The sequence below is a fragment of the Pogona vitticeps genome, chromosome 6 (genome assembly GCF_051106095.1).
Source record: "Pogona vitticeps strain Pit_001003342236 chromosome 6, PviZW2.1, whole genome shotgun sequence".
Taxonomy (NCBI): domain Eukaryota; kingdom Metazoa; phylum Chordata; class Lepidosauria; order Squamata; family Agamidae; genus Pogona; species Pogona vitticeps.
The window spans coordinates 89,229,305-89,254,041 of NC_135788.1; the positions used below are offsets into that span (position 1 = coordinate 89,229,305).

General features: G+C 42.1%; 1 protein-coding gene across 3 annotated transcripts in view; it reads left to right on the forward strand.

Annotated features, from left to right (window-relative positions):
* ACLY (ATP citrate lyase) overlaps positions 1 to 22,654 on the forward strand; it is an 82,892-nt gene extending 60,238 nt beyond the window's left edge. For all 3 annotated transcript variants that reach the window (XM_073004168.2, XM_073004170.2, XM_073004169.2), the window contains 14 exons: positions 307 to 475; positions 1,821 to 1,925; positions 2,357 to 2,553; positions 3,109 to 3,190; positions 4,341 to 4,451; positions 6,317 to 6,444; positions 11,189 to 11,282; positions 12,667 to 12,821; positions 16,358 to 16,508; positions 17,704 to 17,847; positions 18,019 to 18,132; positions 18,669 to 18,751; positions 20,642 to 20,718; positions 21,767 to 22,654. In XM_073004168.2, the coding sequence (XP_072860269.2) occupies positions 307 to 475; positions 1,821 to 1,925; positions 2,357 to 2,553; positions 3,109 to 3,190; positions 4,341 to 4,451; positions 6,317 to 6,444; positions 11,189 to 11,282; positions 12,667 to 12,821; positions 16,358 to 16,508; positions 17,704 to 17,847; positions 18,019 to 18,132; positions 18,669 to 18,751; positions 20,642 to 20,718; positions 21,767 to 21,861 (1,705 nt within the window). In that variant the 3' untranslated portion in view covers positions 21,862 to 22,654. The remainder of the gene's footprint in view (positions 1 to 306; positions 476 to 1,820; positions 1,926 to 2,356; positions 2,554 to 3,108; positions 3,191 to 4,340; positions 4,452 to 6,316; positions 6,445 to 11,188; positions 11,283 to 12,666; positions 12,822 to 16,357; positions 16,509 to 17,703; positions 17,848 to 18,018; positions 18,133 to 18,668; positions 18,752 to 20,641; positions 20,719 to 21,766) is intronic.
* Positions 22,655 to 24,737: the final 2,083 nt, after the last annotated feature.

Sequence of the window (24,737 nt, forward strand, 5' to 3'; positions counted from 1 at the left end):
CATCACAAGGAAGCTGTTGGAGGCCACAGGACTGTGCAGGAGGGGTAGTCGTTAATATCTGAAAGTCACTACTGTCGGGATGACTTTACCAGTGGTAGCAATTTTCAGAAATTAAGGATTCACCTTCTAAAGGTTCCGCAGCCCCCAGTGGCTTCCCAGTGATGAAAAGGAACATCACAGTGGGGTTGAAATCAGAGATGTATAATTTCTGGAAAATTGCAACAGCAAAGGTTGCACTGTTCGATTCCAGACTCTGAGTTGCTCTGGGCTGCAAAGACATTAACATCTGTATATTTTTATTTACAGTGGTGACCACAAACAAAAGTTCTACTGGGGCCACAAAGAGATACTTATCCCTGTCTTCAAGAATATGGCAGATGCCATGAAGAAGCACCCAGAAGTTGATGTGCTAATAAACTTTGCATCCCTCCGCTCAGCTTATGACAGCACTGTGGAGACCATGCATTACCCACAGGTCCGTGGAGTGGACTAGAATCTGTGGCAAAGCTCTGATGAGCCCCTTGTATAACATCGGCTGGGGTGGTGGACCTGCTTGCTGCATGAGCGGTGGCATAATTGGGCTTCAGAAATCAGTAGAAACCCAGGAATAGGGATACAGAGCATGGCATGTACTCAAGAAAGCATGGGAAACATATTGTATTTGGGAAGATTTTACTTCTCTTTTGTAGTTACCTTCCCTTGGAGCTTGTGATTGATCTTTACTTTGTTTTCTGTGATATAAATGATATTCAGAGTCTACGTATTGTTCCAAGAACTTAAGCATTAAGGGTGCTGAAACAGTCGGAAACTGTGGAAAAGCATTTTTAAAACTCATGAATCCTCTTCCTCCTTTTAATTAGCAGAGGATACCAAACAAAGGAGTTAGTTTTCCTTTCAGCGTAATGTGAGGCATCAAGAATATATTGCAGAAATGCTGAGCTTAAGTTTTTCCAAATACCAATTCCGAATGCTTACTGGCTTTTACATGAATCTCTATATATTTGTGACAGGATATTTATATCTTCTCCAGAAAAACGTCTACATTAGTTCTTGGTTAAAAATCTTTCCCACCAAACTGCACTTCTTAGGTCTATCCGTGGATTTTCTACATGCTCATGAACTTAAGACAGTTAGGTCTACCCTAGAAAAGGAGATTAAGGATATTGGTTTTCTGTATTCAATATACAATGCCTACAAAATCTGCTCACCTATGAACTTTGGCCTAAATTTCGCATTCCACCAAAGAGCTAACTACCTGGAAAACCTGATCATCCCTAAATACCAGCAAGCCTTTTCAAGAGCTAGATTTAACTGTCTTTCATCTGCAGTTTTAAAGGGACGCTACCATGGTGTACCATATGAAAACTGACTATTCCCCTGTAATGATAACCAAACTGAAACATTAAAGCAGGTCCTTTTCCTATGCAGTTTTTACAGGGATGATCATTTCAGACTCCTTAGCCTGGTAATGAGAGATTTTCCAGGCAGATCCTTAGGCTGGTACACAAGATATTTTCTAGTGGACACAAACAAGCTCACTACAGAACTTGTGGCCAAGTTTCATTTTTCTGCACAGAGAGCATGAAAGGAAATTCTTTTGTAGCCGAATCTCCTTAATTTTAAATTGTTTTAAATCATTCTTGAAATTTTAAATCTATTCTGTTGGATCTGTGACTGCAAAATAAATGCTACTACTACTAGATATTTGTGCTTCAAAGGCTTCTTTGAACATTTTTTTACCCTCCCTATCACGAGAGAGAGAAGGAGGGAGGGAGAACTGCAGAAATCAATGCTGAGTTTGCTTCTCTCTTTGGCTACAGATCCGCACAGTGGCCATCATTGCAGAAGGCATCCCAGAAGCACTGACCCGCAGATTGATCAAGATGGCAGATGAAAAGGGAGTCACCATCATTGGGCCCGCAACCGTGAGTGAAGATCCCTCATCCTTTAGCTTGTTTTGCTTTGGTGGCTTATCTTTTAAAAATATAATTGGATTCTCTTTTCACAGGTCTGAAAGGACTTGTTACTGCAAAGATAAACTTTATCTGTATCTGTACTGTGGATTTTCTTTTAACTCTTAGCAGTAAGATCTGCTGTTCTTTAATGTTGCTGTCAAGAATGTTTTAATCAAAGGAATAGCCATATGAAGGAGATAAGAATTTTTTAAAAAAAAACAAACAACTGGGAATAAGACAGTGTATTGCAGGGCCTGACTTGTATCCAGAAACCTCTATCTTGAGTAAATAGCCTTGAAGTTTGAGTTTCTGATTTACAAAGGAGATCTTCCTCTCCCAAGCCATTAATGTGTTACAATAATTAACAGAGACTTTGATATTTCACCTCATTTTATTTGTAGGTGGGTGGAATCAAGCCAGGCTGCTTTAAGATTGGAAATACAGGTGGAATGCTGGACAACATCCTGGCGTCAAAGCTCTACCGCCCTGGCAGTGTTGCCTATGTCTCCCGGTCAGGAGGAATGTCCAATGAGCTCAACAACATCATCTCCAGGACTACAGATGGAGTCTTTGAAGGGGTAGCCATTGGTGGGGACAGGTGAGCACAGTGGCACAACCATCCCTGTGGTCTCCGCCCCCACCGGTGGTTTGGTGATTTCAGAAGCTTTTCCCTTTCCCCCCTTTTTTTTGTTTTTGTTTTTGGTGTTGGTTTTTTGTTTTGTTTTGTTTTTTGCTTTCCAGGCGAGAGCAATTGTGGAACTTAATCATTCTTGTTACCTGTTCTGTCAACACAACGCCAGCGTGCTGCTGAGATAAAATGAATGGATTGTGAAGATGGGGCTTGAAATTCCTTTTGTATCTACTAATTATTCATTAGGGCTGTTAAACAGGTTGCAGTGCCTTGGCCGTGGTGTTCTCTTCTTGTCAAACAGTTTTAATATTTACTGAATTTCAAACAATTTTGTTCTAATAAATTTGTTAACCTTCTGTAAGCCAGTTCCTGATTCCAGGGATTCAACCTTGGTTCTTTGCTTGTAGAGAGTCTGCTCTGCTTCTGTATATTTAATGTTCTGTATCTTCAGAAGACTACTTGTATTCTGTAATATTCATAAGCATTGCAATTTTAATAAAACAAAACATCTCTTCTGCCCAGATATCCTGGTTCTACATTTATGGACCATGTTTTACGTTACCAAGACACTCCAGGAGTGAAAATGATTGTGGTCCTAGGAGAAGTGAGTATTTCCTGCCTCCAGTATAATTTGGAAATACCTTGCTTTCAAGGTTTTATCGCCAGACAACAGTTAGTTGAAGTAACATGAATAGGTGATAACAAGAATCCCCACAGCCATTGTTGTGTTGGATGGTATAATAAGAGTGTACTCCAGAAGAAGGAAATGTATCTGGCCCCAGAGGAAGCAGGCTGAGTGCCTGCAGGAAGCTGTGTAGGAGATAACTTTGCCCAAGGGTGATATTTTGAGTGCATACAAACCCATGTATTAAATGGTGGCACCAAAGTTGTAGAATTCCCATTTTGTGGGAAATTGACAGTTAACATTTCTGTGCTGCAGGGTAAGGACATAGTGTAGGCTGAAGCCACATCTGCTTTCTGCCCCTAGACATCCCCAAAATTTTAACCAAAAAGCCTCCTCATTACACTCACCACCTGCTTTTAATCTGGGATAAACTTTTTATCAAACTGAAAAAAAAATGATGTACACATTGTATTTCCCCTAGGTCTCTTGTAAAGGTATTCTTACATTGCTTGGCATTTAGCACACTGGGATTTTTTTTGTGGGGTGGGGTGGGACTGTGACTGCTACAGGGCTTTTTATTTGTTGATGTTTTAAAAGCTCTGATTTTGTGATGCTTGTTATATGCCAATAAATATTATTTAACATTAATTTCCATGGAGTGTAGCCTTTTTAAAACTTTCTGGTTTTTAAGATCTGACAAGATATTTTTTTCTGCAACAAATTTACATGGTGGCATATATTGTCCTTATACCTTACAGCATAATCTAGCCTTAAAACTTCTACAATGGCTGCTCCCCAGAAATGTTTGCATTGTGTGGTTGGCTTTATAATGTGTGGAAGAACAATAGATAGGCTGTGCATTAGAAGTTAACATCTATGGATCTTGATCGGTTGATAGATGTTTATTTTATGGTGCTGTAACCCTCTCAAAATCATCTGAAAGTGGTACTGAATTAGTGAAGTATAAAGTCTGTTCCTTTTAAAAAGAGTTTCTCATACAGTATACAGATTCCTCCAGCTTTACTAGCCTGTTACATGGTTCCTGAAAACTAATAAGAAATCTTGGGGATCAGAGAAGCACTTCTGTGTACAAATGGGTTGCATTGTTACATTTAGCTTCTTGTTTCAGATTGGAGGAACAGAAGAGTACAAGATTTGCAGGGGTGTCAAAGAAGGCCGGATCACGAAGCCTGTTGTCTGCTGGTGCATTGGGACGTGTGCGACCATGTTCTCTTCAGAGGTATGTGTAGTAGAGAGGAAAGCTACTTGTGGCTGGATGAATATGTCTGTAGGCATTTAAACAACTACTGTATCAAACTACAGTGTAGTCTTGACTTACGTGCAGCTCCGTTTGTGAACTTTTCGACTTACAGACTTCTCCGGCTGCAAAGTTTCACTTCGACTTGCGGCCAGAGAATCGACCTACGGACCAGAAGGGGAAGGCGGGGAAAGCACTAAATTCAAATTTTCTCGCTTCCCCCGCTTCCCCCTTCCAGTCCGTAGGCTGTAGGTCGTGCCCGCTGTCAGCTTTGAGCTTTCTAAGCCCCGAAAACCCAGAGCTGACAGCGGGCGCAGAGCGGCTTTCCGGCTTCCAAAGCTGCAAGCCAAAAGCCGCTCTGCGCCCACCGTCAGCCTTCGGGGATTAGAAAGCTGGACCCACTGGCCTTTTGCCACCTGTCCCAGGTGCCCTCTGCCTCCTTTCCCCTGGTAATGAGAGGCAGAGGACAGTGGGGACAGGAGGCAGAGGGCAGCGGGTGCAGCTTTGGAAGCCCCAGATTTTTTTTCCTTTGGCTGGAACGAATTAAATGGCTTTCAGTGCATTACTATGGGAAATGGACCCTCAACCTACAGAATTTTTGACCTGCGGCCACAATTCCAATACAGATTAATTCCGTAAGTCGAGAGTCCACTGTACTGAACTCTAAAAATGGAGGTAAAGACCTGCCAGATGTGCATAAACCAAGACAGGACAGAAGTCTGTGTTGAAGCTTTTGCAATGGGAAAGAAGACTGCTGGCTGCTCAGTCACCAAATAGGCACAGAATCTCTTTTGCTGTATAGTGCAGGAAACTGTATCTCCATATCCGACTGTTGGTTGTGTTTCTCTGCATCCTGCACCCCAATCCGGAACTAAGCAGGGAGGAAAAACCACCAAATGCCCACTCCATGTAGCAGAATCAAAGAAAACCAGGGACTTCCTAGGAGTGGTTCCGAGCCTTGGGTAACCCAGATGTTCTTGGACTGCAATTCCCAAAAGCCTTCACGACCAGCTGTGGTCCCCAGAGTTTCTGAGAATTGCAGTCCAAGAACACCTGGGTTACCCAAGGTGTCCTAGGCTACTGTCCTACGCTATTAAAGGGCTGAGATAAAACTTTTCATAGTTCAGCACTTTAGTGTGTCCTCTAAAATGTAATAGAGAATGTTTGCGTCTGCAGATATTGTTGGACTCCACCTTCCATCAGCCATTATTTTAGCCATTGATCAAAGATGATGGGATCTGAGGGCCACAATTTCCCCACCCATGCTCTAAAGCTTTTAATCACCACACTGAGCAGCTCTCCATACCATGTATACCATCACCACATATCTACAACTTGCATTTCGCTCGCTCTTACCTTTTGCTATCCAAAGGTCTTGAGTTCTGTGAAAGTTTTAGTCTTGGAAGAAGCAGACAAGTGAATAAGCGTAGTGCGTATTTAATAATCTGTCACTCAGTATTATGGGCAATTCCTTCACGAATGTCAATTGCATGTATTCCATGCATTAGCATTATGTCTGGTTTATCATCTGGCATCCATTTATCTTGTGCTGAGCTTCTCCATTCTGAGTCTGATTGGTCTTCAGATAACAGATAGGTAGTCCACCTCTAGGACTATACTTGAAACCCCATCAGCCTCGTAGAACCTGCCAGAGCTTCATTGACATGGCTTTAAGAAAGCATAATCACCTCATATCATGACAAAACAGCAAAGTAGGACTTTATTGCTGTTGTGTTTACAAAGAAAAAAAAGGAGCCTGACTCTTTTTGCAGGGCCAAATATAGGATTTATTTATTATACGTAGTTCTTAATTTAATGAATAAAGACCCCTTTATCTGTGTTTACAGGTACAGTTTGGTCATGCTGGAGCTTGTGCCAATCAAGCATCTGAAACTGCTGTGGCTAAGAACAAAGCGCTGAAAGAAGTGGGTGTCTTTGTCCCCCAGAGTTTTGATGAGCTGGGTGACGTGATCCAGTAAGTGGGTTGATGCTGTTGTACTGGTTTCCTGTCACCAAGAAAGACAAGCAGAGTTGGCTGAGAGCAGAGGGCAGTGGTGAGGCCTCTTTGAATCAGTGATGAGAGGGAGCGTGTCAGTTTTCATGGACACAGTACCTAGAAATTGATAGATTGTGTGGAGAATTTTAAAACCACACGTCCTGCCCGCAGATGAATCTGAAGGGCAAAGAAGAATCCCTGTCTGGTATGCTGAGAAACATAGTACAGTGGTGCCTCACATTACGACATTAATTCATTCCAGCGAAATCGCTGTAGAATGAAAACATCATAAAGCGAAAATAAAAAAGCCATTGAAACGCATTAAAACCTGGTTAATGCATTCCAATCGGCTAAGAACTCACTGTCCAGCAAAGATCCTCCATAGGGGCGGCCATTTTTGGGTGCCTGTGCAGCGAAAAATGGCTCCTAAACACAGCAGGGAGCCATTTTGAGCACCCGGCGGCCATTTTGAAAACCCAAATATCAGCTGTTTTGATCGTCGGGAAGCGAAAATCGGTTCCCAAAACAGGGAACCAACCATCGCACAGCGAAATTCCTCCATTCAAAATGTTGTTTTGCGATCGCAAAAAACCTCGTCGTAATGCGGATTCGTCGTTAAATGGAGCACCCGTCTTGCGAGTCACCACTGTACAGTACCGTGTTTCCCCTAAAATAAGACAGGTCTTATATTAATTTTTGCTCAAAAAAAGCATTAGGGCTTATTTTCAGGGGATGTTTTATTATTTTCAAGTACAACAATCTACATTTATTCAAATACCATCATTTATTTCATTTATTATTATTCATTTATTCCCGTTCTCCTTCCCCTTCTTTCAATGTACCCCGTGTCACTTCCTCCAGGGGTGCCCTCCACTGCCGCCACTTCCACGAGGCACCACGGTGGTGGCTCGGGTTCCTCCAGTGGCGGTTCCTGCACTGAGGCTCCCATTGGGGTGGCGGACTCTGGGTTTGTTTTGTGGGAAACAACAGCAGCAGCAGAAGGAGCGATGTTGGTGTGAAGGGTGGCAGGGTCCTGAAGCTGGCAAGGCAGGTGGAGGAGAGGGTGGCGGCTGCCTCAACATGGCTGTGGCCCTGCCAGCGGCACCGGAGAGGGAGCCAAACAAGAGGAGGGTTAAAAGGCTTATGATGGGAGAAAGAGGGGAGGGCAGAAATAAAGGCAGGGTGGAGGCCAGAGCTCCAAAATTGCCTCCAAACTTGTGCTTTGTTAGCCTAGCCTGGGCGCACGCTGGAAGGGGGGAAGCGCGCACACTGCACAGGCACGGCCCCCAAGAGCCTTTGGGAACTTAGGAGCCAACAAGCGAGTTCCTGGTGGTGCGTAGCTCTCCCTGGCTGACTAGCCCCTCTGCAAGCGAGGGAAGTGGGAGAGGAGGGGAAGAAGTTTTAAGTCTCTCTTGAGGGCTTTGGAGGATCCCGGTGAGTCCCTGGTGGAGGGCAGGGTTTTACTTAACTAGGGCTTATTTTCAGGGTAGGGCTTATATTGTAATAATCTTGACAAATCATACTAGGGCTTATTTCTGGGTTAAGGCTTATTTTCAAGGAAACACGGTATCTTAAGAACCATGATACCATTCTAAAGCTTAGGATAAGATTTGCAATTTTCCATGTCATATTTTATGTTTAATTTGAAATGTTTCAAGGTGGCCTCCAAGGGCAATTGCCCTCACGAGGTGACTTACATGATAAACAACCCACCCAATAATAAAACTTCAAAAATTCATACAAGCAGTTAAAAGCATGAGGTCTTTACAGTTCAGAAATCACAGGTAAAATAAAGAGTCCAGTCAAATCACACTGAAGGAAATGCTGAAGAAAACGTAAGTCTTCCAGGCTTGTGTAAAAACATGCAGTGATAGAATGTGATGGGCCTGAGATGGCAGCCCGTCCCAATGATGTGAAGCCACTGCATATAAGGCCCATAAATTGGCATATATGCCCATTTCATATCTCTCAAAGATAGGGCAAGGGGGAATCTGTAAAGTGCAGGCAGTCTGATATGGTCATTTATGTCCTTGAAAGCAAAGATTATTGGAAAAACATCATGTTAAAAAAACACACATCATGTTAACAAAGCTTAGGATATTGACATTTAAAACTGCCAAGTAGTAGAGCAAAGTGTACTGCTTTATGATAGGCTAGAGGAACAAAATATTTGCAATATTAACATTTTGTAATATTAGATAAGCCTCTGCAACAAAATATTAAACATTGCTAAACAGTACAGTATATCACAGAAGTAAGTACACTCCCTCACATTTCATAAATATTTTAGTGTATCTTTTCATGTGACAACACGGAGGAAATGACACTTGGCTACAATGTAAAGCAGTGAGTATACAGCTTGTATAACAGTGTAAATGTGCTGTCCCCTCAAAATAACGCAACACACAGTCATGTCTAAACCGCTAGCAACAAAAGTGAGTACACCCCTAAGTGACAATGTCCAAATTGAGCACAAAGTGTCAATATTTCGTGTGGCCACCATTATTTTCCAGCACTTCCTTCTTGGGCATAGAGTTCACCAGATCTTCACAGGTTGCCACTGGAGTCCTCTTCCACTCCTTCATGACGACACCACAGAGCTGGTGAATGTTAGAAACCTTGCGCACCTCCACCTTCCATTTCAGGATGCCCCACAGATGCTCAATAAGGTTTAGGTCTGGAGACATGCTTGGCCAGTCCATCACCTTTACTCTCAGCTTTTTTAGCAAGGCAGTGGTCATTTTGCAGGTGTGTTTGGGGTCAATACCATGTTGGAATACTTACCTGCGGCCCAGTCTCCAAAGGGAGGGGATCATGCTTTCCTTCAGTATGTCACAGTACAGGTTGGCATTCATGGTTCCTTCAATGAACTGTAGCTCCCCAGTGCCGACAGAACTCATGCAGCCCCAGACCATGACACTCCCACCACCATGCTTGATTGTAGGCACGACACGCTTGTCTTTGTACTCTTCACTTGGTTGGCGCCACACACGCTTGACACCATCTGAACCAAATAAGTTTATTTTGGTCTCACCAGACCACAGGGCGTGGTTCCAGAAATCCATGTCCTTAGTCTCCTTGTCTGCAGCAAACTGTATGCGGGCTTTCTTGTGCATCATCTTTAGAAGAGGCTTCCTTCTGGGAGGACAGCCCTGAAGATCAATTTGATGCAGTGTGCGGCGTATGGTCTGAGCACTGACAGGTTGACCCCCACCCCACCCCTTCAGTCGCTGGAGCAATGCTGGCAACACTCATACATCTATTTCCCAAAGCCAACCTCTGGATATGATGCTGAGCACGGGCACTCAGCTTCTTTGGTCGACCATGGCGAGGCCTGTTCTGAGTGGAACCTGTCCTGTTAAACCACTGTATGGTCTTGGCCACCATGTTGCAGCTCAGTTTCAGGGTTTTGGCAATCTTTTTATAGCCTAGGCCGTCTTTATGTAGAGCAACAATTGTTTTTCAGTTTTGTTTTGTTTTGGATCCTCAGATAGTTGATTACCATGAGGTGCCATGTGGAACTTCCAGTGACCAGTCTGAGAGAGTGAGAGCGATAACACCTGCTCCCCCTTCACACCTGAGACTTGTGACACTAACAGGTCTCATGACACCATGGAGGGAAAACAGCTACTTGGGCCCAATTTGAACATTGTCACTTAGGGGTGTGCTCACTTTTGTTGCCAGCGGTTTAGACATTAATGGCTGTGTGTTGCATTATTTTGAGGGGAGAGCACATTTACACTGTTATACAAGTTGTATACTCACTGCTTTACATTGCAGCCAAGTGTCATTTCTTCCGTGTTGTCACGTGAAAAGATATACTAAAATATTTTATGAAACGTGAGGGGGTATACTCCTGTGATATACTGTACAACTGATTATTATATCTTTGACTCTTCCTCCTTTAGCAGCAACTGCAGATCTGTACTAATGTTATAAAAAAACAGTTAACCCAGATCTTTGTTACAAAACTTTGAAAGCATCTCTCCTTGGAAGACTTTGTGTCAGGTTCTGTGGTTGTTAGATTTCAGTGGTCATTATTCCAAGCCCGTTTGTCTAGTGCTTGCGGATAATGGGAGTTGTAGTACAACAACATCTGGAGAACCACCAATACATCACTGCTGCTTTTTACTATGTGAAATGTAATGCATGAAAAATTACATCCTCAGGTCTGTTGTGCAATGTGTTCTTAATATGTATTTACATTTATATATATATCTTTAAACCTATCTAAATCTTGTAGGGTGTATTTAGGCAAACTTTACTAGCAGCATGTACCATGGGCCAATAAAGGAAAAGGCTCTGCTCTTCAAACTCACCTGTTTTAATCAACCAATCAAAAAAAAAGGTTGCTAGCTTAATGTTTCGATCAGTTGCCCCAACGTAGAGTCCTTCAAATGTGTTGAACCACAGTTCCCATAATTTTGATCAGGATGGCTTTTGGGGAGAGGGAATAGGACAACACATCTGGTGGACCCCATGGTTGGGAAGAGTGTTGGAGTTTTCACTGTTGGACCACCTCTGGCTGCTATCCCCCTCATATTTCCATGGCTACGGTTAGAAGACACATTTCTGCAAGCTGCAAGCTGATTGGGGGGGAAAAAGACTCATTTTCCTCATTCATTTGAGGACTGCCATTGTAAGCAGCCCTTAGATGATGGTTAACTACTAAATAAAACTGTAAAAAGCAAACAACTTTTCCCTATTCTTCCATTTCTGTTAGGTCAGTATATGAGGATCTTGTTGCCAATGGAGTCATTGAGCCAGCCCAGGAAGTTCCTCCCCCGACTGTGCCCATGGACTACTCATGGGCGAGGGTAGGTTTTCTCTTTTTTGAGTGGTCAGTGGGACCAGTCTCTCGTCCATGGGGGGATGCACGGTTTAATGTGTTTCTTTGAATCCTCTCATCAAAGCATTTTCTGTAGATTAAAAATTTGCATTAGCTTATGCTAAGAAAGGTGGATCAATGTAAAATAAGACAATTACATGATAAACATCAGGTGTTCCACAAACGTGTTTGAACCATATTGCTAAAGAGTGAGGCAGAGCGCTGTGTGTGTGTATATGTATGTATGCATGTGGCGTAAATGTTATTAGAGACTTCGACTTTGTTGAGAGTCACTCTAAACCTTTGTGAAGCATTCCAGGCTATAGATGAGGACTAAAAAAGTGTGGACTATTTTCCATATGCAAGCATTTCTTTTACATGGAAGATTAGCTCAGAAGGATTTAGCCTTGCATTTTCTGTGGCAAGCTAGAATTCTTCATAGAGACAAGGATTAGGAATCCGTTTTTCCATGTTTTGGGATGCAACTCTCAGAATTCCCAAGAATTCTGTGAATTGCACCCCAGAAACCCAAATCTGCACATACCTATATGTTTTGCTCCCTCTCGAGAAAGGATTCCAAGTCATTTGATTACATCACTGGCTTCTGCATCCTTGCTTCCTGTTGTTGATTTGTTTGTTTTTAAAGCTGTTGTGGTGCATCCTGGGAACCATCATTCTGCTGCCCATTAAGCCCTATAGAGGGTGCCTCCCAAAGAACTACATCTGCCAGGAAGTATTGTAGCACCTTCTTATTATTTTTAAACAAATCAGCATTCTGGAGGCAAAGCTGCTGTAAGTGATAGTGCAGGTAAATGACTTGAAAATCTTTCTCTGGGGGAAGCAAAACATACAGGTGTGCAGATTTGAGTTTCTGGGTTTCTTGGAGAATTCCAGGAATTGCAATCCACAGATACAAGAGACTACACCCCTAGCACGGACAACCCTACTATTAGGAAGAGGGAGTGACCTCTCAGGCAGTTGATACTGGTGTCATGAAAAAGCAGTAATCTGTTAGTCACTGAATTCATCGTTGTTGTATTTTTACTACCAGGAAGAGGGAAAGGTGCTTGTAGGATTTTCTGTCTGCAGCACCTAAATAGCCTGCCTAGCTCATACTATGTTGCTCCACTTGATTATGTGTGTGTGAGCATGAGGCCAACATCTACTATTATGCCTGAGGCTGCAATATATTTTGGTCTGACCTTGCATGGAAAACATGATTTGTTTAGAGCAAAATTTGCTTGTGTGATTCTTCACTCACATTTTGCAGTGGTTCAGCCCAGGCATAGGTTAACTAACTAATGAGATCAAAGACTAAATCTCAGTGTTGTTTAAACCTCTTTCTCTCTCCTTGTTCCCCCATGGCCTCTTAGGAACTTGGCTTAATCCGGAAACCAGCTTCATTTATGACTAGCATCTGTGATGAGAGGGGTCAAGAATTGATCTATGCCGGCATGCCCATTACTGAGGTGTTCAAGGAAGAGATGGGAATTGGTGGTGTCCTGGGTCTGTTGTGGTTCCAGAGAAGGTAAAGACTCCTTTTCTTGATAGCAGTTTTATTCACTTGATGGCCTTAAGGATAGGTCTTTTCTGGCCGTTTGTTGTCCTGAGCATCAACCCTACCTCTAGGAAATCTGACACTGAGGGAGGAGGATGTTGAAACACATGGGATGAATTTTTCTTGGTAAAATAAACTTGAATATTGGGTTTTTTTTCAATTGAAGTTCAGCAACTGTTCCTTGGGACCAAATTGAACTCTCTGGAGGGGTGCTATGTGGTTCCTCTAAACTGCAACACTAGAGATTAAAAAGATGTGGAGTAATGGTACAGTGGTGCCTCGCTTAATGATTGCCCTGCATTACGACAAAATCGCTGTACGACGATTTTTTTGCAATCGCAATTGCCATCACAAAATGATGGTCTAAATAGGGTTTTTTCGCTTTCCAATGATCAGTTCCCTGCTTCGGGAACCAATTCTTCGCAAAACGATTTTTTTAACAGCTGATCGGTGGCTTCAAAATGGCCGCCGGGTAAATAAAATGGTTCCCTGCTGTGTTTTGGGATGGATTCCTCGCTATACAGGCAGCGAAAATGGCCACTGTATGGAGGACCTACACTGGATAGTGAGTTTTTACCCCATTGGAACTCATTGAATGGGTTTCAATGCATTTCAATGGGGTTTTTAATTTCGTTTTACAATGTTTTCGCTTAACGGCGATTTTCCTGGAACGGTGAGGCTCCACTGTATATGTAAAAACAACATTTTTTAGCTCTAGCTTTTAACAGGTAGGGGTTGAATTGGCAATTCACAACTCCTCCCTCAAAAGTAACGTACCTTGCTAACCAAGTACCTCAGGAGGGGATGGTGGGAGAAATGACAACCAAATGAGATTTATGAAGTAACATGCAACATAAAGAGTAAACTAAAAGTGGGGCAGACTTCTTCAAATAACTCAGTCATCTGCTGAAGCATTTAGGGGACCTTAATCCCAGAGCTTGAAAAAGTTACTTTCTTTTTACTAGACTATTACCAGCCAGCACAGCTAGTAGCCATGAGGCTGTGGGACTCTTGGGGTTACAGTGGTGCCCCGCATAGCGACGTTAATCCGTTCCAGGATTAACGTCGCTATCCGGATTTGTTGCTATGCAGGGGGAAAAACCCCATAGGAACGCATTAAACTCCGTTTAATGCGTTCCTATGGGGGAAAAACTCACCGGTAAGTGAAGATTCCCCCATCTGGCCGCCATTTTCGCTGCCCGGTAAGCGAGGGTAGGGCGCGAAAACGCTGCGGGTGGCCATTTTGCTGATCCGGCGGCCATTTTGGAACTGCCGAGCAGCTGTTTTCTAAACATCGCAATGCAAAGATCGGTAAGCAAAACGCTTACTGATCATCGCAATGCAATGTTTAGCCTATCTAAACATCGCAATGTGATCGCATTAGCGATTGCAAAAAACACATTGCTATGCGGATTCATCATTAAACGGTGCGCTCGTTATGCGAGGCACCACTGTATAGTTCAAAAAAGTAATGTTTCCAAGCACTGCCTACAATTCCAAGCATTATTCCAAGATAGAGATGTGTTAATATGTTTAGAACATTGCACAATAGTATTTATTTATTTATATGCTGCCTTTCTCCTCGTAGGGGACCCAAGGTCACTCACAACAGCTAAAAGTACAACATATTAAGATTAAAATCAATTTAAAACATTTTGAAAAGATTTAGAAATCTCTAGGCTTAATAAACATTGCATTCCTGAGACACTTACTACTTAAAGGCCTCCCTGAAAAGGAAGGTCTTTGCTAGACAACAGGTAGACAAGAGGGAGGGGGGCAACCTGGCTTCTCAGGGCAGCATATTCCAAAGCCTGGGAGCAGGCACTGGGAAGGCCCTCTCTTGTGTCCTCACCAAATAAGCTTGGAAAAGTGGCGGAACCAAGAGAAGGGCCTCCCTAGAAGATCCTAAAAGCTGAGAAGGCTCATATGATGTGATATCCTTCCAGTAGCCTGGACCCAAGCCAAGTATAGTAAATGAGAGGGAATCATTTGCCAGGGCCACATTGCTAAATACATAGTACTCCCAAACTGGAAGGTTGTTATTACACAAGATAATAAGATTCTCTCTCTCCCTCTGTCTCTTCCCCCTCTCCCTCCCTCCCTCACGTCTGCTCCCACATCTGCCTTATCCTAGGATGTTTGCTGGGAATGATCAGTCTGCCTGATTTAGACCGGCTGATTAGCTTGCCTAGCATCCAGGAGCCCCTTGTTTCTTCTAAGAGCTTCTAATGAAGTAGTTCTTGAAAACTGAGATTCTTGCCTGCTCCATCCATAACCAGACTGGCAATGGGAAATTGAAGTATCAGTTAATTCAGATAGGGTGGGGGAACATGTGTATTTTAGAGTTGTGGCCTCTCTTGAGACTACAGGTGCTGTTATTTATCATGTGGTGAGTATACATGGCTAGCTAAGAAGAAGAGACTGCACAAGGCCACACTGCAGCATTCCCTTGCTCCACTCTTTTTTTCATCATTGTAGTTGACTAAGGGAAATTCTTAAGGCTTAGTCATGCAGTGGTGTCCAACTTTGGGTCCCTGGACTACAAATCCGAGAAATCCTGACCAGCACAGCTCATGAGGAAAGCTTCCTGGAATTTTAGTCCAAGAACATTTGGGGACCCAAGGTTGGGAACCATTGGCTTAGTGGAAGGGTGGGCAAAGTATAATGACATATACCATATGTTATTGGACTGCAATTTTTAGTTTTCCTCACCATTGACTATACTGCCTTGGACTGCTGGGAGTCACTATAATTAATAATGTTATTATACAGTAATTAATAATATTAAAAATGGATTTCTGAGCTTTCCATTTCTCCAGTCCTCCACTGGAACTTGAGCACGGTAGACCTGTTTCCTTCTCTTTGAGTATTAGGTAAACAACTTATTATCTTGGCCACAGATCCTTCAAATTTACCATTTTGTTTTTTTAGAAGTCTTAGACCTAGTATTGCAGCAGTCTTTTTGATTTCTGTATTAGCCTAGATGCAATTCAGAGGTGACTCTATTTATCATCTAGTCTGCCTATCAGACTGAATAATTGGCAATTGCAGAACTCCCTGCCCCCCACAACACCTTTGGAATCAGTGACTCAGTGTGATTTATCTGTATCCGTTTTTAGAACTCTTGAAGAAAGTTTTTGATCAAAGGTCTGTGAAGTGCAGCCATCTAGGTCTTGTTGGCTGAAACTCCCAGCGTTCCTCACCATTGGTTGTGCTGGTTACGGCTAATGGGAACTGTAGTCCAGTGACATCTGGAGAGTTACATTCTGCTCATATCTCCAGTAGACAGAACATCTCCTGTGGGACTAGAAATCTGGAGATTTCTAACGTGATTTAAGTCTTTCTTAAGTGATTTATTTTTAATTTTTTAGAACATGTTGTTCAGTACTCAATAGGGATGTGATTCTGCTAATTCTTTTTGTGGTATATCTCAAGAGTTGAAAATAAGGTGAAATAGAAAACTTTTAAAGATAAGTAATATGTTTAAAATATCTTTAACCCTCTAGGTTACCCAAATATGCCTGCCACTTCATAGAAATGTGTTTGATGGTGACAGCAGATCACGGTCCAGCAGTATCAGGAGCCCATAACACAATTGTTTGTGCAAGGGCCGGGAAGGACCTTGTCTCCAGTCTCACCTCCGGCCTGCTCACAATTGTAAGCATTGAACAATAGCTGGATAAAAGTAGGAAGTCTTGCCATTGTTGGGGTGTGGCTGAGGATTTTTGTTGAACAAATGTCAAATTCCACAACAGCATTCAATCTGTGATGCTTGGCCTGTTCTTCACACTCCTCCACTTCCCCCGCTTCCCCAAGACTTCCTCTGCAGCCCTCTAATATGTTGAAATATAAATCCCACATGTTCTCAGGTCTATGTTAGGTTGTTTTGTACCACTCAGGTTGGTTTGCTGGTGATTTTGCCTTAGACTCGAACATTTCTCTTATGTTACTAATGAAGAGATTGCTGTATTTGTTGTCTCCATGTTGTGTCCATTCTTATTGTTTTTCTGCTTTAATGTTCTATCCAAATGAATTTCTGCTAGTTAGATAACGTGAGTCAGAACCTGGGTGATTTGGTTGAGCATGTTGGTCAGGAAAAATGACATACAAGCAAGATGGGGGTGAGTATGTTAGTTGTGAGGAAAAGAGTTTTCACGCAGACCACCGTTTTTGAACCAGACCTACTAGACATGCCTGGAAACAGAATATCCCAAGTAACTTGTATTTTCATTTCTTCTCACCAAAGTGAGTTCCCATAAGAAGTAAGCACACGTGCCCTTTTCTTAGAGACCTACTTACTAAAATTGGCCACCAGCAGTTTAATCTACTGTTATCAGTTTCCTGTTTGGAAGGGCCACCCAGCTTTTTACTGATTTTTTTTCTCCCTAGATAGTGCCATTCCTGATGGAATGTCTCACTGGCCTGAATTGTTACTGAGGATGTAAGCCTGTGTTTAGAGGAGCGGTGGTGGTGCAGTGGAATGCTTCTCTATACAAAACAAAACAAAAAATCCTTCATATAAACCATATAAGCTGAGGAGAAGTATTTTTTTAGCTTGACCTTTTTGTCACATGCTAGTTTTTTCTATATAATAGTAATATCTTTTGATATGAAGGAACAGTCCAGTATGTGAACCTCTTCTACAAAGTGAAGTGTTACACTCAGACACGGCTTACTGCTGGAGTGGGGGGGGGGAACCAAACCTTTTTAGTGAGGTATATTGTACAGAGACTATGCTAAAGTGTCTGCCTGTCTCACCAGCTTGTTCTTGTTATGGTCTTGAGATTTTCTATCCTACCTTATCCCAGGAGGAAAGTATTTTGAATTTTACCTTTGGTTTGCAAATTTCTAGGGAGATAGGTTTGGTGGTGCTCTGGACGCAGCAGCAAAGATGTTCAGCAAAGCGTTTGACAGTGGCATCATTCCTATGGAGTTTGTGAACAAGATGAAGAAAGAAGGGAAGCTGATCATGGGCATTGGCCACCGGGTCAAATCGGTAGGTGGTCTGTCTGCTGAGAAGGGTTGTTAGGGTGAAAGTGAATGACATAGAATTTGGATCCAGGTTTTACGGGTGTTTGGTCAGAGTGTGAAGTGAGTATTCACTCAGAGTAATTGGTGTTTCAAATGTTGTTTGTCTCATTATAATTATGATTGTAATTATTTGCAGATCAATAACCCAGATATGAGGGTTCAGATCCTCAAGGATTATGTGAAACAGCATTTCCCTGCAACACCTCTTCTAGACTATGCACTAGAAGTGGAAAAGATTACTACTTCTAAGGTATCAGTCTTGCCTTTTCTCTCTTGCTGACTTATAATAATTAATACCTCCCTGCTTCCATCTGTTAGAGAACTACATCTACCATAATTTTGATGAGGTTCCTGTAAGAGCTTGGGAAATTATTTTCAGAATGTAAGTTGAGTTATTCACAGCAAAGGCCCAGAAAGTAACTCATTATTCTTAGTGGTATAACATTTCATTTGAAAAACGCATTCCTCCCACCAATGAATTGCTCATTATATCGCTCATTGCATTTTGGAAGGGAAGAGCTGCCAGCTGTTTTAATTACAGGGTGTGTGTGACTGAGATGGGAATTGCTTTAACTGTTATTTTAAAACATATCTTTTCGCAGCAGCATAGGACCCTGCCTTCCAAGCACTTCCAGGCACTTTATAATGAAACAACATTCTTAAGCCATTCAAGATAGTGTTGCTGGGAGCTGATGTATTTCTTGTAGGCTTAAAACTGCTGCTTTGCATCCCTTGGAAGAAACATGACATTTATGTCTTTACTTTCCATCTGTCTTTCACCCATAGAAACCTAACCTCATCCTGAATGTAGATGGATTTATTGGCGTGGCCTTTGTTGATGTTCTCAGGAACTGTGGCTCCTTTACACGGTGAGCAATGAGCTGCTTGGCTGGGTCGTTGCCATGGTTGTGAAATTTGCTTATAGCACATCTCCTGGCACAAAGCAAACTGAGACCTTGGGACCACATGTGAATCATGATGATGTTTTGCAACCCCTCATCAAAATGGGGGGGTTTCCCCCCTAGTTCTGCTCTTCCAGCAGGGTATATCAACCTGTAATACCCATTTATTGAAACCTTATGTGAATTTTTGGATACTTGCTGTCTCACCCCACCCCCACGTGGTTTTTGGTAGCCTTTGTGGACAATACTGGGACAGAATATTGTCTCTTGGAGCTGCTAAAGTTGTCCATTCCTGTTTTAGCTGAAGGAAAACACCAGAGAAGTTCATGCTCAGTGGAAAGTAGATGGGATGATTTTTCTTTTTTTAAAAAAATCTCATATTTAATTTCAAGCTTCTCTTGCTTTTGAAAGAATGTGGCCGATGTCATGATCAGCTTTCTCTAAAGGAGAACTTGACCGGTCGGACAGAGAATAATTAGAGGTCTGGGCACCCTCATGCAGCTGGGTTGAGACTCTAGGTCACTGGTTCTTAACCTTGGGTTACTCAGGAGTTTTGGACTGCAACTCCCAGAAGCCTTCACCACCAACTGTGCTGGCTGGGGTTTCTGGGAGTTGCAGTTCAAAAACATCCAAGTAACAAAGGTTAAGAACTACTGCTGTAGGTGACCTCAGCCAAGGCATGCAACAAACTTCCTCTTACAAGTCTGCCCTAAAAAGATACTTGCCCAACCTAGGAAAAATCAATAAGAAATTACACATGAGCTTTGTAGTCCTTAGGCCCACTTGGCTCAATAAGGTAGGACTCAATAGCTTACTGTGGCCTTGCTTCCCCCTCAGGTTATTGCGAAGACAGCTTCACTGCTCAAGAGAGCAAAAGATTTTATCATTATTATTTTTATTGAAAAAATATAGATTTACAGAATAAAGTCAGTTTGATGCAAAAGCATAGCATATGGTTTTTCAAGGCTTGATACAAAATAGAAATGAAGCAATAATTCGCTTTAATTACAATAGCTCTAAGAATCTCTAGAAGCTTCCTTAGGGTAGTCAGAAGGCATAAACCCCCCTTCCTTTCTTCCTTGTCTCCCTACATCTCCCTCAGTCCTTTACCTGCACTGGGTAGCAGGCAAACAGACCTACAAAAACTATGATGGATAAAAAATTGTAGAACAAAAGAAAGAATCTCTGTACATAGTAAAACTTCCTTTTTCAAGCTTCTTTGGAACCACCCTTCTCCTCCGTCTCTCAAGCTGTCATCCAATCACAGCATAAGGTTATGGAAACAGTTCCTCCTTCTCTTCTCATGAGAAACAGGTGTTGTTTTTCTGAGTCCATCGCCTTCTACGCCACAACAAGTGTCTGGTCTTCTTATCTTGTAATGATTTGTCCAGGCCTAAAGCAAAAACATTCCCACAGCCCTCTGGAAATACACTCCCAGCATGCAAAATCATTTCTACACAGAACCAATATGGAATCCATTTTATATTGTTCACAACTACATATCCCATCTCCAACCCTGACAGCCAATACAAGCTGGTGTGGGGGTTCCATGTCCGGAAACCATGGCTCTCCCGTGACTAGTGGGTAAAACAGGGAAGCAGGTCCTCTCTGGCAATTATCCATGCTTCCTTTTCGTGTTTAGAGAACCAGCAGTCTGTGACATACATGAGATTAGAAGGTGGAGGTGGCTTGTAGTTGGACTTGTCTCTTCAAAAGAAGGTCTGCCAAGCTACCGGGGGGGGGAGAGCATACCTACGCATGCCCACATACAAAGAGGTGTCTCATGCTCTTTGGTGCTGCCAAACACCTACTACAGGATTAGTGTTTGAAAGAAAAACCATTTGCTTTCTCTTGCAGGGAAGAAGCTGATGAATATATTGACATTGGTGCTCTCAATGGCATCTTTGTGCTTGGCAGAAGTATGGGATTCATTGGTAAGTCCTGTACACTGCATATCCAGAGTGCAAATCTTTTTTTCATAAAGCAGGAGACTGGTCTCTGTCATTCCCAACTTGATAGTTTCCGCCAAAGAAAGCTTGGGGCATACATTTCTCAGTGAGAAAGATGGGTGAATAGCGGTGGTTCTACTAAATATGGTGGTTCTAATTGCCTGTTTGGGCCCACAGCCAAGGAAAGACGCAGTGTTACATCTAAGAGAGAGATACTCATAAATTGCTTGTTATCTAAATGTTTTGTTATCTCAAGCACATTCTTTGAATTCGAAGGATTCCACCCATTCTGCTACTTGAGCCGATCTTTTAAGATGGGCACATGTTCCTTGGTTGCAGCATCCAAAGGCTTTATATCATCTCAGTTCACATGCTCTGCAGTTGCAAAGTACTTTATTTCCAGGATGTTTCCATTTTAACACAGACTTGAACTTCAACAAGGGAGGCAAGGTTATTCTGTCCTTCCCCCACCTCCCCAACTAATCTGGCTTCAGAACAGAAGAATTCGTAAAAATACATCAGTTGCCCAAGGCTACTGTAAATCAGCTAGAGTGGTCTACTGCAGACCTGGGCAAAGTGCGGCCGGAGGGCCACATACGGCCTGCGAGCCGCCCCTGTCCAGCCCGTGGACAGTTTTGAACATCAAAACCATTTATAGCTTTTTGTCTAAAGTTGATCAGTTGCTTTTCTTTAACATACCGCAAAAAAAACCTCTTTAGTATTTGTGAAAATTAACAAGTTTAAAATAAAAACAATCATAACATATCTGTTTCATTTTATTTTTAAGTAAAGTTGGTTCGGCCCCCGAACAGAGTTCAAATTTTTCATGTGGCCTTCCTAGAGAAATTCATTGCCCACCCCTAGTCTAATGTGATCTTAATCCATCTCTCCCTGTGTACTATGTGTGATTGTGGCACAAACATTGCATTACCCCAACTCCTGTGGAACAGAAACGTCAGCTACAAGGTCAGGATGTAATTACAAGAAGCAATCTTAAAAGAGCAATTTACAATAAGAATTGTTTTAATTTCAGGACATTATCTGGACCAGAAGAGGTTGAAGCAAGGTCTGTACCGTCACCCTTGGGATGATATCTCCTATGTTCTGCCGGAACATATGACTATGTGACAGCTGAAGGAAGCGAAATGAGTTGCCTTCATAGAAGGCCAACAAAGGGCATGACTGCATTGTATGCCCTGGCTGCTGAGGTATAGGAAGTCAAGGACTGATAGGCTGAAATTCTACCCCAGGCAGCCTTTTAGAGGCCTAGATCCTATAAATAATGATAAACCAAAACCTGTTGCTATTACCTGCTGTATTTAATATATAAAAGCAGTTGCACAGCCTTTGCTTTTTACTTCTCTCTGTGTGTGCTGATTGATTGTGTTTTTTTTCCTCTCTCCCCACCCTAAGTTTTCTGCAGTGTTTTCTGGCCAAATTTTAATGTTTTTATTTTCATCCATGACCTCATTAGACTTGAAGAACCAGAGGCGTTGAGCCTCCTTTACCCACATCTTGAAGAACATTGTTTTCACAAGCTGTATAATTCTGTGATACATTTGCCCCCCTCTGTATGTTCCTCTTCACAGTCAGATTGTATTTCTGTGCAGCAGCACTACTGCTGATTTAATAAGCCATTCCAGGTCTGGTGTCGTGATTTTAAAATGTAAACTGGTAACATAAGCTCTTGTTCAAAACTGTGAAATTTGCAAGCATTCCAGTTTCTGTATTTAAGCAGCTAATATTTTTACTTCACATCAAAAATACCTGAAAGAGAAAACAGTTCATGCAAAGCCTAGTCTCTGGAGTCTTGCTGTGTACACAAGATACTTCACTGTTTGGGCTTCTAATATATCCAAAAGAATAATCACCTCTTATCTGTGTATTATAACCTGTCTCAAATAAATGGTACCATAATAAATTGGCTTATCGGGATTTTGTGAATAGCACCTTAGATTGGAATGTGTCTTTTCTGCGGAAACATAGTTTTCACAGTGAGGCGAGTGGGAAGCTTGTTTTTATTTTAAAAATGTTCATTTTACTTGAGCGTATGATTCATTGATTTTGAAGGTACTGTACTTGTTGTTCTGCAAACCCCTTACAGTATTAAGCATGCTGAAAGCATAGTTCTTTCTCAAATTTATTCTTTAACAAATAGAAGAATGGGGGTTGTTTTTGAGATAAAATTTGTAGATATTGTTTTCTAGATGCAGACATTACTACAGCCACTCTTAAAAATCATAATTTGCAGATTCTTATAGAATGAAGTAGTGGCAAAGTTGCCCAGATCCTTTTGAAAGCAGTAATGAAAAAGTTAAATGAGGTCAAGCCTTAATGCTACCCTATGCTTTCAACAATTTGTGGTATGAGCTCTGTAAACTACAATATACAGTAATAGCTGAAATGACCCTACTGTGGCTTACTATGCTAAATGAAGTTGCAACTAGAATAGGCTTATTTGTATCAATGGGACTTATGGAAGAGTTGACTCTCCACATCCCCAATGATTCAGTGGCCCTACCATATTGCAACTTGCACTAAGCAGCAGGATTCTAGCTATTACAGATTTGCCATTTGAACAGAAAAGTGGAATCTGCAACAAAATATTGCAGTCTAAATAAAAGGGTTGAAAAGTCTGAGCTACTCTCAAGCCTAATGACCACTCCCTTTTTATATGAGTAGCTTTGGCTATGTAAACATCCAGCCTTAGCAAATATAAGAGGAAAAACCTTTGAGCATAGCCATCCAGATTAAAACTGGTGAAGCAAAAAAAATTATTTTCTCTCTTGCATCACAATTCAGTGGGAGAAATAGTTTTTTGATGTCAGAGTATTTATTTTCAGTTAATCTCTGACATGCAAAAATAACTCTGTGAAGACTGAACAGTGGCATCACATGTCCTGATCTCGTGTCTGTCATGTCCTCACCTTCTGATCATGCTTCTTATGTGGTAAGGGTTAACACTCTGTGAAGAACCTGGTGAAAAGAAGGATGCTGGGAAGACGAGGGTTAATCAGTTCCTATTGTCCTGTGACAGTGCAGTGCTAGACTCCTGGGTTGGAAAGAAGAGAGGAGGGAGAAACTGCCTGTTAATTAAGTGGAATCTATACCTGGTTGGTATGTTACCTGTGTACTATTCTTCCCATGGCACCTTAATTGTAAGAACCTGTTTCAGCCAGACCCAAGGGAGTGGCAGGGAGAAAGGATGCAAACGTTACTTTGGTAAAAGTGACTCCCTGCTAGAAGGTTCCAAGATTCAGAGAATAGTGAGGAATCAAACTCTAGCTCTGCAGCCAGATAACCCAAACCACTGAGCTATCCACTATCCTAGTGTAGCTTACCTAGCTTTATTATTTTATGTGGGGATTATTCTGAACAGGGCTAGTTTTTTTAACCCTCTGAGATGCTTTTCAAGCCTGGTGTTTTGTTTGTAATGGATTTGCTTCACATCTTTTCAATCTTCGGAATATTTGAATTTGCTTTTGAATGTATTCTCGAAGGCTTTCACGGCTGGGATCTGATGGTTGTTGTGGGTTTTTCGGGCTCTTTGGCCGTGTTCTGAAGGTTGTTCTTCCTGACGTTTCGCCAGTCTCTGTGGCTGGCATCTTCAGAGGACTGGAGTAGGAACTCTGTCCATGCTCTGTTGCTATTTGTTGGGTAGTTGAGTATTTATAGCTATCGGAACAGCTTTTGTCCTTTTCAGGAGATAGGGTGATTAGCGTGTTTTTGTTGTGGATGTATTGTTGTGATAAGTGGGGAGAGATTATCTGTCACTGTGGTTGATGGGTATCTTTAGCTGGTCTTTTTTGTGCAATGATCCCTGGTCCTTGTGGCTAGGTAGAGTTTGTTGACCTCCTGCAGGCTGTATTTCTTTACATCTTTTTGCAACATCTTTACATTTTTTGCAACATTTTTACATCTTTTTGCAACATCTATAATAAAATTATAAAAGTGTATAGCCTGTGTGGTCACTCTGGGAAGGAGGAGTTTGGAGTACTGAAGAA